The sequence below is a fragment of the Columba livia genome, chromosome 14, assembly GCF_036013475.1.
Source record: "Columba livia isolate bColLiv1 breed racing homer chromosome 14, bColLiv1.pat.W.v2, whole genome shotgun sequence".
Classification (NCBI taxonomy): Eukaryota; Metazoa; Chordata; class Aves; order Columbiformes; family Columbidae; genus Columba; species Columba livia.
The window spans coordinates 9,089,618-9,105,492 of NC_088615.1; the positions used below are offsets into that span (position 1 = coordinate 9,089,618).

At 38.8% G+C, this 15,875-nt stretch overlaps 1 protein-coding gene across 3 annotated transcripts in view; it reads right to left on the reverse strand.

Annotated features, from left to right (window-relative positions):
* The window catches only part of SPOCK1 (SPARC (osteonectin), cwcv and kazal like domains proteoglycan 1), a 277,816-nt gene extending 262,705 nt beyond the window's left edge, over positions 1-15,111 (reverse strand). The window contains exons 1-3 of one of the 3 annotated variants that reach the window (XM_065029939.1): positions 14,766-15,111; positions 14,562-14,641; positions 14,286-14,453 (exon numbers count right to left, since the gene is read on the reverse strand). In XM_065029939.1, the coding sequence (XP_064886011.1) occupies positions 14,286-14,453 (168 nt within the window). In that variant the 5' untranslated portion in view covers positions 14,562-14,641; positions 14,766-15,111. The remainder of the gene's footprint in view (positions 1-14,285; positions 14,454-14,561; positions 14,642-14,765) is intronic. The other 2 variants (XM_021289041.2, XM_065029938.1) reach the window with 2 other exon arrangements.
* Between the last annotated feature and the right edge of the window lie 764 nt (positions 15,112-15,875).

Here is a 15,875-nt window from a genome sequence, read left to right on the forward strand (position 1 = left end):
TGTGCAAGTGCTGTTCTTCCAATAAATATCGCTGGAGTTTTCTTCCACATTGAGCAAAACACTCTTAAGAGCAGCATCATCTTGAGAAGGCACAGAGATTGTAAACAAAAAAAGACCTCACACTGACATGGATGTTTTAATTTTAGTTTTACAACTGACCACATCAATCCTGGTGATAAAGATTATTTATATTATAAATTTTATATTGGTCAGCAGCCTTTACAAAGATGACAGTCCCCAGTGAGCTGGCTTCTGCATGTTCAAACACATAGAAGTGTTTCTATTGCAAGAGGTTTATGATCTAAATACATTCCAGAATTTAAAAAACCCTGACAATTGAAGAGAATAAGCATAAACAATTCATTCAATCTTGTCAATAAAGAAACTGGCTCCATTGTAAACATTAGTTTTCATTCTAGAAAAACTCTGAGTCAGTTTTACATGAAAATTGGAGATTAGGAAGATGTCTAGGCAAACATAAAACTACCTGTTTGTCCTGTGAATTACTTACTGTGAGAAGACACAGGGAGTTTATGATGGAAAAAGAAAACTGTTCACAACACATTTAAATGTGTAGTTTGGCATATGGAGCAAAACAGGAGCTATCAGAGATCACTTCATTGGATATTACAGATACTGTCCAAAGTATTCCATACATACAGGAAATGGCATCACTTTTATGTCTGTATCCATGGAGTCTGCAGGGACAAAGATTGATATAAAATAGTTTCACAGACTAAGAGAATATCCAGTTCACTGTGACTTGAAGGTAAATACAGGTCATCTCATAGAGATAAACATCTCAACATGGGTTCATTTATCTTTAAAAAGCAAAAAGAAAATGTGATCTTGACTAGATTGGATGGTTGCAATAATCCATCCAGCTCCTTTGGAATAGAGAATACCATATTTTTATTTTATTGATGAAAAACATATTTAGAGTATTTTCCTGTTTAGCAACCTTCTGTTCTCAGCCTTGCTCCTCCTTCTCCTTAAAATCAAATATTTTTATGTTTTGAATTTGGAGAATGGAATCATGCAACTAATCAATCAGCCTTTCCAACTGAGATCTCATCACCCTGAACTTTACCCTCATACAAATATCAGTGATTGTGCCTGCAGGGCTACCACTGCTTTCTGAAAAGATTACATGGACCAAAAGAAACCACTTTATTTTGCCCTCTGGCTTTCTATGTGAAACAAGTGTCATGGTGAAATGCTGACAAAATCCTCTCATGTTTTCTAGCTTTGAAAAACTGCAGCACAACGCTAATGTTGGAAACACACAAGCAAAATATATATAGGGGGTTTTTGTTTGTTTTATCTGTTTTGGTTTTATTTGTTTTTTTTTTGTTGTTGTTGTTGTTTATTTGTTTTTTGTTTTTTAACAACCTACATTACAATACTTAAAATTTGAGCAGAGAACAGAATTGTTCTCTTCCGCACAGAAATAAGCACAGTGGAAAGGAGAAATCTTAGGGTAAATATAACAAGACGTCCATATCTCTCAACACATACATAAGAGTTTTCAGCTATGCAGGACAATAAAATTGAAATTCATCCCTGTGCAGCATAGAGGAGATATTCGAAAGTTGAAATGTTTTCCGTACTTTATGTATGTCCTATACAATTACACCAACTCTTACAGATTCTTTTCCTGCTTTACTCCTGCACCACTGTATTAGAGCACCATCCAAGGGAGCAGAGCAAACTGCTTCCCAAATAAGCTTGCAGCAGCATATGATCACTCAATGTGGATGCTCCATTTTAAACCAAGCTTTTGCCATCTGTTCCTCTGCTAATTATAAATGCTACAGATACCCACAACTACACTGCAATGAAAAAAGTGGTTAAAGCACATGTATTCTTTCTACAATGCATCTTTGTTGTTTATCTCAAATTAAATGCAATACTGCCCACCACACAACACACAAGTCACATAGTACAAAGACCACATGAGGGCAGATGTCTATAGTTTCTCATGTGGCAATAAGTCAGTGGGGATTGATTCCAAAATGTACCGCATATACTCAGCAAGAGATCTTTACAACTGTGCCCAGAGTCACACACATTTCTTAAGCGGTGGTTCCCAGGAGTTTTGCTCACAAGACGACTTGCTGCCCAGGTCAGGATCATGAAGGACACCGCTCAGCAGTGAACTAACCTCCAGCAGGACGTGTTCTAAAGCCTATCCTGCTCTCCCTCTAATCTCAACACTATCATCAACCCACCTCTTTGGAATCCTCTCTAATGAAGCAGGGACATGGTTTAGAGGTGGACTTGGCAGTGGTGGGTTAATGGTTGGACTCTATCTTAAAGGCCTTTTCCAACCAAAATGACTCTATTATGACTCTATGATCAAACCTGTTTGTCCTTTTCCAGCTTCTTTCCATCCTGAGTTTATAAATTCATTACCTCGATACACACATAGACACTTATCATGTTCTTCATTTCCTCTTTCTGCCAGGTGTTTTCCATGAAGACAGATGTTTGGGCTTCAACAAAGATTGTTCTAACCATGATTTCTCACCTAATGGAGCATGTCTTCATCCCAGCCATGACTCCTCTGGCTGGAATTGCTAAATTATCCATTCATTTGCCTATGACACAGATTGCATGTTTTGGAGTTTTTTCTTGTTTGTGTTCTGGTTGTGGTTTGGTTTGTTCATTTTTCTTGTGTGTTTTGTTTGGTTGGTTTGTTTTTTCTCATTTGCTTGCACCTGTAGTTTCTGTTTTTAACAAACAACTGAGGAAAACACATTTATTCCATCACCGTAGTTTCAGTAACTCCTAGTTTCACAAAGCTTGAGCTTGAAAATCAGCCATGCCCTAAGGCTTCAAGTTAGTATCTTATATCTTCATATATCCTTACTGAGTTCACATTTTATAGACCAGCTTGCATCGTTCTGGATGGAACACATCAACTGCAGCATCCCTCATATATCAGTAATGGTTTTGCAAGGATGGAGGCAGCTTTCAAAAGCGCTTCCTGTTTGCAGCTTCTTTCTCTCCTAATGAGAACTACAGCCATGCTGGGCACATTCCACATCTCTCTGTTTGTATAACACATCACCCTGCTGTAATACAATATTGCTCATTCTTGTTTACATAAAGCCATATTCTGCCATTAAACATTAAACCATGGATGGAGTATCTCAACAGAAACTAATGCTGAGGTTCTGCAGTAACTTTTAAAAATAGAGATGGCAGAATATGGCCCATAAGAAGTTGTTTGGATTTTTTTTCCCTTTATATAAAGAGATAGGACTATTTGTGATGGTAGATGTTGCTTTAGAAGTGGAAGTTTCAATATATTTTAAAATGGTTCTAAGATTGTTTATATTATCTTTTTATGAATGCTCAAAGATTGGCCATTTATACCCATTAAAGTTTCTTGTAGTTATGTTCAGTCTTCTCTTTTACAAGGTATTGCACCTGGATAGGAAATGCTTAGAGTCTCTAACAGCACTGTCTTGGGGGAAGGGTAGGAAATCACCTTTCATCACAGGTTACAAGAAGTTCATTACAAGCCACAAAATCTTCACTCTGCCTATCATTTTAACATTTATTAAGATAAGACATATGCATAAGACACAAAAACACCCTTCATGAGAGGAGCCAAAGGCTTTATAGGAAGAAAAGGAGACTAGATATAAAAACAGACAATTGTATCACATAAGGATCATTACTTCAGGCCATGTTGCCTCATATTCCAATGAAAATAAAGCACTAAGCATCTTGGTATATCCAACTTAACTTTGTTATATAAGCATGAGGAGACTAATAAATCTGTGGACCAATCTGAATTACTATATAACTCCTTATGAACAACCATATTTTGTTTACCAGTTTCCTTTATCCTGCAGAACTGCAGTTATGTGCATACCTGACTGTTGTGCAGTATTTTTACAGTTTATATTTATTCTAATTAATCACTACATTAATTTTTTTGGATGCTGCTGTCCTGAGTGAACTGTAACATAGAGATTCATGGTTGTGTTTAAGGAATATGGCAGACAATTCTGTACTTACATCTCTAATATCCTGTACCTATAGATATCTTCACTGAAGGCAGCACTGCAGTGTTCTTTCACATGAACCAATTTCTTTTTTAGACATATGAAACAAGTTTTATAAAGATAAGTAGATTCAAAATTTCTAAGTCATCAGTTTCAGCAGGTGTAGTTTAACATTAAAATACATGAAGACAGAGGAAATCTGTTTTGCCTAATATCTCTGCTTCAACAGGAAATACCTAGTCCCCTTTCAATACGGTATCAAACGAAGGAATGTACCTATCTAGTATTAAATAAACAAATAAATGTCATCTAGGTATCAACAAGATTGGTTACCCTGGCTTCACTTAGAAAAAAAATGGACAAAATTTATCCCTTTTATACCTTAAGTGAAGCTTATGTTCTCAAACAAGAAATGAATTTGACTTAGTAACCACTGCTGTCAAATCCTGGCACATATATCCAAAGGAAGAATCCAGACCTGTTAAGCTTTGTCCTTCTGTGTTCCAACACAGTACAGAGCTCAGCAGAAGAGCACTGTCCTGGGACTTACACGACATAAATTTTGTTGTTAGATCTGACATTAGCTTCACGGATAACTCTGAACCAGCTTTATTCACTGCTTCCACATCTGTCTAATATAGATCTACATCTCCGTATGCCTAACCACATCAGAAAAGTGCAGCAAAGAATGCCGCAAAAGCCTGAGTACTGAGTGAGGTGAAGGAGTCTTTGCCTGCTCCGTGCAGCCCAGGACCCCGGGGTGGGCTCAGCAATGGAAATCTCCAAACAGGATGGGCTCTGCTGCAGATAAAAACGCTCAGCAAATTCCCATACAAGCAAGGAGTACATCAGGTATTGGTGCATACACAAATACTGGTGGACTAAGAGAGTTCTCCTAGAAATCACTGTTCAAATTAGTATAGACTTGGATAAAGTGACCATATCTCAGAACAGTTCCTTTAAGGTATCATTGCTATACATTTTAATGTACTGTAAATTTTTCAGACAACGGGATTGGTGATATGCATCCCCTGAAACAGGGAGGGAGAGGAAACATATTGGAATAATATGGAAAGGCAATTATTTTGGTACCTATGTAGTATAGTTCAGTGAAAATATTTTCATTCTGTGCTTTTGGAGCGACAGCACGAGAAAATGTGAAACCAGTCATCCCAACTACAAGGCTCAAAATAGAGAGGGATGTGGAATCACTGTCACTGCATTTCTGAGGTTTCTAGAGTTGATTTTTATTAGTATTTACCAATTGCAATCAAATTCTACCAAGAACCTCAACATCCCTAGTACACAGAGAAACAGTACTCTGAAAACATTTTCCACTCACTCCCTCAAACAAGCAACTCAGTGGCATTTCTTCTTAATCCTGCAATTATAAAAATTAAAAAAAAAAAACCAAAACTTAAGCATTCTATCTGCCCAATTCCAATGGCTGCATCTGCTTCTACCTCTCGACCTTAATCTTCTCTTCAGGTTCAAGTTGCATAACTTCTACAACTTGAAGAGACAGGTAGAGAGAACAATATACAAACACTAGAAGCCACTAGTGAAATAAGCTTGTGAATAGGCAGAGGAGCTCAGGAGAGGAATGGCAAAGACAGATCACTAAGAAGTACATAAAAACTATTCACAGAATGTGCTGTGAAATTTCAAATGAAATTGCATACACAGCTAATGTGACAGTTGCAAAACAACCTGCATAGAGAGATGAGTATCACTACCTCTGTCAATCCCAGTGCTAGTCAGAATTCAACTGTAAGCCATGATATACTGAAACCTTCTTTAAAATCCATTCTGAATATAGTTACTCTAACAGTAATTTTTAGTAAAGTGGTTTTTTGTCTGCCCAAGAGAAAGCATCAGTGAAGTGGATTTATGACACTAAGTTCATTAAAAGGACAGCTAAGATCACAGAATTAATTGATGCCCCCTTGTACCTATTTAATGAGAATGATTTTCTGTTACCCTGGATTACAAACCAAGCTATAGAAGTGACAGATAAAGACCAATCTACCCCCTGCCAAAACCTCTATTCAGTAGCTTAGCAATTTATCTGTAAACTAAATTTTGAATCATATCTCAGCCTTGGAACTCATTAGACATTAGATGATCAGTCCAAGTGTGTAATTTGATTTTAGCTGCCAAAGTGTAACAGCAAATCCCCCAATGATAACTTTCGGAATTACCTACTTGGTGGCTACGGACATGGAGTTAATGCTTGGTAACTTTGCAACCTTGTGTAAAAATGAAAGTGTTAAGTGTTGGAAGCACAGAAATTCACCCTGAAGACAGCAGCATTACTTTAGCTTCGCTTTGTGGCAACTCCACTTTCTTGTTTTGGTTGGAATCTATAAAATGTGTACTTTGTAGACTGTAGATGTTTGATTTTCAGATAGTTTGATTCTTCCAGGGACTTTTATGCTGGCCAGACACTTGATCTTTCGGCCTTTTCCAATTACAAAATGTCCTTCAAAAGCCAAAAGGAACCATTTAAACTAACTGGTCTTCATGTACAGCTGTTCTTTGTCTAAGAGAACAGGAAGATGAGGAATATGAGAATCAGAATCTGGCCTCACTAAAGTCTTGGAGAATTAGATCATCATCTTCAACACAACCAAGACTTCACTACAGCTCTTTGGGGCAAATCTCATCTTGTGGTACACAAGGAAAGAAATAATCAAACAACCCTTGAATAAACAAGTGTTATCTAAAAGTAAAAAGTTGTCATAGTCTAGATGTAATATTTGACCTCCATTTCCCTCATAAAGTCCTGCCTTCTGTAAAAAAAAAAAAAAAGCAACTCATCTGCCACACCCAAAATTCAAATAGTCTCGTATTTTATCCACCAAAATGCACACATTGCTATAGATGCACTGACTGAAGTTACATATTTCTAGCATTCTGGTTGAAAACACAAATATAGGACAAATAGTTAAAATACTTGAGACAAAAGAAAAAAAAAAGGGCAATAATCTCCCTGGTGTTTAAAACATAGTATCATAACTAAGCTTTAAGTTTTGGCACTTGAGAATAATGAGCCTGATTTTCTCAACCTTAATCCTGGACAATTTACCTGAAATAAAACTAGTATTTACCCACAGATACTTGAGCCTGATAACAGCTGTTACACTAACAGACATCAGAACTCAGCCTCCTATGACTAATTTCAATCTACCCATTTTATATTGCACTGACATGGTTTGACACGACACATGGTTCATTTGTATGGTGTTTTCCCCCTCTTTTTTTCCTTTTACAAGAGTGAGTTTTGACAAATATAGATATATATATATAAAAATCTATCCCACAACTGTGTACTGGGTTTTGATTTGCTGTTTTTTTTTCTATCCCCCATGCACAAAGGTGTTAACATAGCAATACATCAAAACTGACTACTCCACTTCTTTTTAATTCATTTTTAACCTCACGCTCATCAAGAAACAGAAGATTTTTCTTTTGTCCTTACAAAGGTGTTTCAATTCATAAAGTGAGCCCCTGTGGAAAAGAAATCTTATAAAACTGGAAGGGAGGAGATGGTGGAAACAGCAGAATACAACAATGGTTACTCTATAAACTTGTAAAAATCTATTAGTGAAAACTCCAAATCTACAGAATTCCATAGCAGGGACATGATTTGTGACTGCAGTCTAGGGAATGTAAGGGCAAATGTTATACTCATGTTATAATTTAAGACATATAATACAGAAACTAACACTCTAGTTTCTACTGACCTATTTATCTTTGGAGTTTTAGGTAATTCCGAGGGAACCTGGATAAGTGTCAGTTAATTACAAAAAGCTGGCTCTCTGTACCTTTCAAGTTAATTACTCTGATTTAAATGCCATCATTTTTCCCCTTGTCCACTGCAGAAGGAAAGTGTCAAACTTGAGAAGGGCATTTGCAGTAAGCATCTCTCTTCTTTTTGTAAGAAGCTCATTATGAATTACATTTGCAGATGTTCAGTCTCATATTTTGCTATTATTTTAAACTTCATGCAGCCTTGGCAAGTACATCTCAGCTGCACCCTTCAACCACATTTATATTCCAGCCTTGTCCCTCACATTTTAACTCTGTTGTACTTCAGTTCAGATCCACTGGAATCCATACACACAATCTTCACCTTCAATTAAATCTGAAGGTGGACTTGGAATGGTAATCTGCTGGGAAGCAAGCCTGAGGTGCCTGTGTCCCATCACATAACCCAGCTATGTTACTGACTGCGGACATCCATTACTTAGCTAGCAAGTATTCTCCAAATGTACTGTAACCTTCTTTACTACTACATAACTAACACGGCCTGAATAGTTTCTTCAGGAATATATGTATCGATCACTGAATCACAGAAAAACCTGTGCTTTCATTGGAGGTCAAAAAAGTAGGAAATGTGACGTTCTGTTAATAAATTGTTGACAGAAAAATACTTCATTCTGTCTGTAGTGCATTAGGTAGTATCTTGAAACTGGTTGAGTCCTTGGTAGTGAGAACACATTGAAGGCATGTACCTGGCAGGGAAAAGACAGCAGAAAGAACCCAGTCAACACAAATTAATTGTTAGCTCAAAAAACCCGAAGGATCAGGGGATATTTGGGTATCGCAGATCAGGTTCTGCCACACTAGAAGCTGTATGGATAGGGAGCAAGACTACCATCTGCAAAAGCTTTAACCTTCATGAACAGACACATGGGATATAAAATTCTAAAGGCCTATAGAATCCTCAAATCCAGATTCTTTTATTACATTTTACTACATCATTATATTTTTTTATAACATACAAGCTACATGGAGAAACTGAAGTGCTCATTCAGATAATTTTTTAAAACATAACTGTGGGTGGAATAATAACCTTATTCCTAAATTCAGAAATAAGGTTATGGTTGTCACCAGTTATCTACTTATTTCTTTATCTCAGCTTCAAGCAAGCCATCTTTTGTCCTTCTCTCAATAAACTTTCTGAAGCAAATTTACTCTTATACAATTAGCTTTGTGTGAGTAAACTAATATAATAAATTATTTTAAAACAGGCTCTTTGTGCCTATGATGCTGGAAGGCCTTTGGCTCACCAACTCCGTAAAAAAATTGTCTTTCTTGTATTTCAGTGATCAGAGGTGCTCACAACATTCCTAATTAAGTATTCTCTTCTACATATTGTACAATTTTATTTCTTTAAATGAACAAAAATCTTTCATTTTATCCATTCCTACAATATATTTGCTCTCCTCAGAGTAGCATTACTTTCGTTACTTAGAATAACTCTGCTAATCAATAGAAGTATACAGGTTTTCCCTCTCCTCTATTTCAAGCTGAGATGCCAGGACCCAGAATAAATTCATGTTAGCTCTCCATTCCATGACCTTCTACTTTGTACTTTTAAATTTCATTTCATTTCTATCATTTGAGTTCTCAAGGTCTCCAAATTCTGCTTACTTGGTATTCCAGCCCTTCTCAGTATTGGTCATGTTTTCCGACCCTCTGCTATCAAGTTTCACTGCACATTTCTAATTTTGGGCTAAACAAATCACAGAAAGATAAGTGCAATAAGGGGAAAAGCAGCACAGAAGTGTGAAGAACCAGCCCAACAATTCATCAGTGGCAAAGCTGGAATAATACAGGTCCCCCAGTTCTCAGCCCTGTGTTTGCATTATCACCCAACACTGCACTTCTGATCAGGTGTGAGGAGGAACTCATAGACTCAGAAATAACCAACAAAATTACTAACTGACAAAATTGTCTCTTCAGTGGATTGTATGAGGGGATGGTAGTCTATGACCAACCTGGGAAATCTAATATCTAATCTAGTTATATGTAATTATTTGTGCTGCTGATAGTTCTATGTAATTATTTATCCACAGTCAGTCTGAGAACGTATACACACAGATGATGACCTTTCATGCCTTGCTTCTTAGGCATGCACAGTCTCAAAGGATCTCCAGGCATATAACGCATGGGGGTTTTAACTTGATAGCCTGAACTGAAACTCTGCAAGGAATAAAATTTAGAGAAACAGCTTAGTTAATGCTTAGAACGTGGTCTGGCAGCCTGCCATGCATAAACATGCATTGAAACCAGAGTTCATGCCAAGAATTCTTAGCTTTCAACTTCATAGAAATTCCTTGTACGGTTTATACTAGATCCTCTAAGTTCATTCAACTTTTTTCTTCCTTTTTGCAATTTAATCTATAGCTAGTTGAACTCATTACCTTTTAATATATAAGCATTAATAATGTAATAGACATAACTCCAAGGAGAAGCAATAGAATTATTCTTTTCATATCATTTTTGATTAAAGACAGGCTTAACACTAAGAGGACACTGCTTTACACCTACCATGCCAAACCTCTGTGAACACACCAAGGTGCTGCAGTGTGACCTATTAGAACACTGTGCATGACTGGTCACAAAATAAACACTTTCTAAGAGTCATGAGAATTCACGTCACACTCAAGTGTCAAATTCTTGTTTAAGCTCCCTTTAAGCCAAAGGATTTCTCTCAACAGATTCCATCAAAAGATTGAGGTCTTAACATTTGTTTTCATAATATCCAAAAGTCTAATTTGACTCTCATATCCCTGATGTCTACTTTTCCAAGCCTCAAATCTGCACAAAGGAAGTTCCTTCCTACAGACTCCAGCTTCCCTCCTTCTCCTTTCTCTAGTAATAATTATGTTGATTTAGTTTTTATGGTTTAAACACTTCTTAAACTAGACCTAGTCAGTTACTTAAGTATGTAGCAAGTCATATTCAACATACATATTAGGGGAATAATAAATTCCATATTATTACAGATTCTGAACTTTGTCCTTTTTTTTTTACAGCTTCAACACACAGTTATGAGGAAGATAAATACTATTATCCCCAGCTATAAAATGGGACTTCAGACAGAATTAAGATTTTCTCATAGGTCACATAGAAAGTCCATGGCAGAAAAGAAAACAAGAGTGGAAGACAAAAAAGAATATCAAGTTCAGATTATACTGAAAGCTTAATATATCAGATGTTACATCAGTATTGATACTGAAGAGCTGGACAATATACAAGACTTTCAACAGCATGTACTTCACAACAGATCAGTCACATGGGTCTTACTATTCATTTACAGGCTCTGTTTGTTTTAAAAAAATGGAACACTTTAATATTCTACAGATTGTCTTCAAGTCACATGAAAAAATTGTGTTGTATTGTTTTAACCAGACAGGTCATCATTTTAAATTCAGTCAGACTTAAAAATGTAGCCTACATGGACATAACACAGATATCAAATGAGGTGTACTTTTGTGCTGCCTTTTCACAGAATAATAACTGCTGGGCCCTAAAGTGCAACTACCATGCTGTCTTTGCCCAAAAGAAATATGGGTCATACCTAAAGAAACAATCGATAGACATCTTCTCAAATCAGGTCATATTGGACCAAAGCTCAGTTAGACTGACCAACCAATTGATTTTTGAAAAGAATAACTGAAAAAGTTGAGAGAAGCCCAATTTAAAATTTTATATTCAATTATACATCAGCTTCAAAAAGAAAACACCCAGCACTGCAACATTATGACAGATTTATATGCACATATGTGTGCACAGATGTTGGTGCTGCATGCACATTCAGAGTCTGGAGTGGCCACACCAAATCAAGCTCTGGAGTGTTTCTCCTACTGTACATAAAGACATAATTATGTAAATATTTGTGAATTTTATTTATATAACATGATATAAAATTCAGAAACCTACTAAAGGTAATTATGATAATTCCTGCAAGCTTGCTTCTGCTGATTTACAGGGTATGAACTAGGCCTTCTCTATAGTAGCTGTAGCACCAGACCTAAAGTTTTAACTGAAATATCACTTCTATTGTCCAGCCTCCTGTGCAAAGCCCACATTGAGAACCTCATCTAGAAAGGATGCATATATGGTTACCTTTTGGGAACAAAGGGAAGATGGGAAGACAGTTTACAATTCAACAATTATTAATAAAATGCTAATCCACCCCATACGTAGTAGTTAATTCTGTTATGCTGCATCTCACCAGGCACAACAACACAGCCACAAAGCAAGGACCAGATTTCTTCTAATGACATCTCTGCATGCAAGACGCACACTGTCTACTACACCTGCCGTGTATCTTAATCTTTGGACACCAAACCTCTCTCAGAAAATTACGATGCAGTAAATCACTTTGGTTGAAGATAAGTTACAAAGAGCTTGATTATACTTTCTTTTTGGAAAAAGCTTAGTAGGAGATGATTAGTAGTCTCTGTTAATTTGACACATAAAATGTTTCATGGATAGTCAAACACATTTATAACATGCTAGTTTTGAAGTCATTAAATAGAACCATTAAGATGGCTGGGTAGAAATGTACCTAAACTTTGCATGAACTTTATAGTTTTTGCTTGGTAGAGGAGGGGTTAAGAGTTGGTTGGTTTGTTTTCCCATAAAATTATTTTTCCAATAGCAAATAGTTTTGAAGCTTTACAGTTTTTGTTAGCATTTTCAGCAGTGAAACCTTAAAACATGAAAGAAGTAATTTTCATGAGCATCTTCCATAGGAAGAGAAATGATTTCTCTGACAATTGCACTTGTGAGACTGGGGAGAAGGGACGAGAAGTTGCAAGGATTCCAGGCTTCAAAAAAAGGAAAACTACATACAATTAAATAAAATCTTTAAGCTCAGGAAGTGCAATTAATACGAAGTCTCAGTTTGGAAGGAAACTGTTGAAAGATGCCCCTTGCTATAAACCTGTCCCTAGTTAAAAGCAGGTTTGGATTAATATTCTAATCCTTCAATTTACCATCTTCAATTGCTGCCAAATTTTCATATCAAGTTGGATGTAGAAATTGACAACTGAAATCCTAAACCTGTGTTCCCCAGGAGTCTAAACCAGATATTAACAAAGATTCTCTTGGAACCTGGTAAAAATTTATGAATCCATATTAAGTGTAGAATCCCCTTAATAAAATACTAGTCATGTACAAGTATATGCTTTCCCAAATACCTAACATAAGAGAACTTCAAACAGTCCCAATAGGTGGATGCCACCACAGTGACTGCAAACAAATATATGTTCTGACACATCTGCTGATACCATGGTTAAGGCCACACTTTGTTATTTTGAGATTCAGAGCAGCATCATTTCTGACACGCAGAGATGACCACAGCTACAGAAAAACGTAGACAGAATAAGCCAGGCAGAGACAGGTCACGTTTAACTGTAATACTTTGACTTCCTCTTTGCAAAGTAAGATACAGCATTAAAACCAGAGACGAATGCATAGCATCAGTTTAACTTTCTAATATATAGTTCAACATCACAGCTTCCTAAACAATCAAATTCGTACAGAATAGTACTTGCAGCATCACTAACCAGCTCTACTCTTCCCTTTCCTAGAGCCAGACTGCAGCCACAGCACACAAATCCTATGCAATAAAGAACAATTAACCTCAATGTGCTCGTGATCAACACTAACAGTGATGTTTCCCTTCTCCAGCCTTGGGCAGATGGAAGCAAGGTTTTCTCTGTGTGTTTCAAGAAAGCTTTTTCGGCGTACAGACAACAGAAGCAAAAGGAGCTCCATAAATATTACATTAACCATAAACATTGCATTTCCCTTTCTCCAGTTATTGACATAATACACACAACTGTATTCAAACTAGGGGAATTTAAGGATTAATTTTAGTCTTAGGAAAGTGATTTGTCTTGTACTCATACATATCATAACACATATTGAAGCTACCCTCATTTTCCAGACCAAAAAAAAAAACCACCAGAGTCAAAGCATTGCTTTCTCCAACCCTATACCACCACCAAAGATCTCCATACGCAGAATTGAAAATAAAACATTTTCCACCAAATCTTCAGGGAAAAAAAAGCTTCGCTGTTTACCACCCTGTGGCTTGAACTGGTAAATATTCCCTTCTTACACACACACCATTTCATCATTTTACAGTTAATGAGCCTCTTAAGCAGCAGGCACAGAAACTTTGCCCAAAGTTCCTCCTCAAAAGAAAACCGAAGACCGTACAGTTTCAGTGAAACTGACATCAAGCCCAAACTGCCCGGATCAATGGAGCAATGAAGAATGCCAGAACTGCCTGTCCAGCTTCCAAACAGCTCTGAACATCCTTCATACAAGCAGCAACCGGTTCAGAGCGGCATGTCTTTTTCTGCCCACAGCCTCTATAAGCCAGCAGCCACCCATTGAAAGGATGGTACAGTCAAACAGAACAAATAAGAACAATGTGGTAAACGCAAAAGTACTTACATCCCGGAATTTGTTCCAGTACTTGTCTCTATCATACTGCGAAACGGTGCTCAGCCATTTGTCATTGTCCAGGAAATTGCCATGATTGCTGTTACTTGTGATGATTTCAGGATGCCGGCTCTCCACTTGCAGGAAGCACCAGGCAGCGATCACCAGCATCCCCGACATCTGCAAGGAGAGGAGCAGAGCGGAGATGAGCGGAGGGCAGCGGCTTTCTCGGGCGGGGAAGTTTGAGGGGACCCAAGTTGGGGTTTCTTCCCCCTTCACCAACTTCACCTGCAGCTCCGCAGCCAGGTCCGCTGAGACCCACCCTGAAGGGGCGAGGTGGGGTGGAGGGAGGAATAAAACACCTGGGGCTAGGCAGAGACCAACCAGAGGGAAACACAGCGTTACAAAACCCCACTCGGTAACACCTCCCGTGGGAGCAGTTAGCGCTGGCTCCACGAAGTTCGGGTTGCAGGGTGGGGAGGAAGCCCCTACCTCCGGGCAGTGCCGCCGGCCGGGGCTGCGAGCACCGTGAGCGCTGCCTCCTCGTTCTCTTCCCTCTCTTTCTCCTCCTCCTCTCCTCTGCGCGGCTGCCGCCGCTCTGTACCGGGTCGCGCAGCTGGGGGGTCGCGGAGCTGCGAGCCCCGAGCAGCCGCCGCCAGCGGCTCCGGCCGTGTGCGCTCGCCGGGCGGGCTCCTGCCGGCAGCACAGGGCTGGCGCCACCTGCCGGCCGAGCGCGGCGGCGCGGGGGCGGAGCGCGGCCAAGGTGAGAGGCGAGGCGCCGCGCGCGCGACCGACGGCCGCTGTAACGGTCACCGTAACGGTCACTTAACGGCCGCTGGCGGAGGGTCTCGTTCTTATCCCCTGCTAATCAGTGCGATGCCCAGCAAAAGGGGTCAGGCACTTTTGCTGAGCATTTTAAATACAACTGCGAGTGCTACTCCATGTGACATTTTTCGTAGAATCATAGAACAGTTTGGGTTGGAAGGGACTGTCAAAGTTAACCTAGTCCAACCGCCTGCTATGAGCGGGGACATCTTCACCAGCTCAGGTTGCTCAGAGCCCCGTCCAGCCTGGCCTGGGATGTCTCCAGGGATGGGGCATCCATCACCTCTCTGGGCAACCTGGGCCAGTGTCTCACCAGCCTCTTGTACACAATTTCTTCCTCATGTCTGGGCTGAATCTCTCCCTCTTTTAGTTTAAAACCATCACCCCTTGTCCCATCACAGCACACCCTTCTAAACAGTCTGTCCCCATCCTTCTTATCGGCCCCTTTTAAGTATGGAAAGGTTGAAATAAAGTCTTCCCTGGAGTCTCCTCTTCTCCAGGCTGAACACCCCAACTCGCTCAGCCTGTCCTCCTAGCAGAGATGTTCTAGCCTCGGATCATTTCTGTGGCTCCTCTTGCCCATCTCTTTCCTTGTCAAATATGGTTCATCAAAACTGTCTTATAAACACTGCGTTTTCTCTCCGAGAAAGCTATCAGCAGGGTTAATTCCACTTTTTCCAGATGGACACGTTAGGCCTTTCTTTATTAACACAGAAAAGAGTCATATTTATTCATTTTTACTGCTATATCTGAGCACCCAACTCAGTATACACTTCT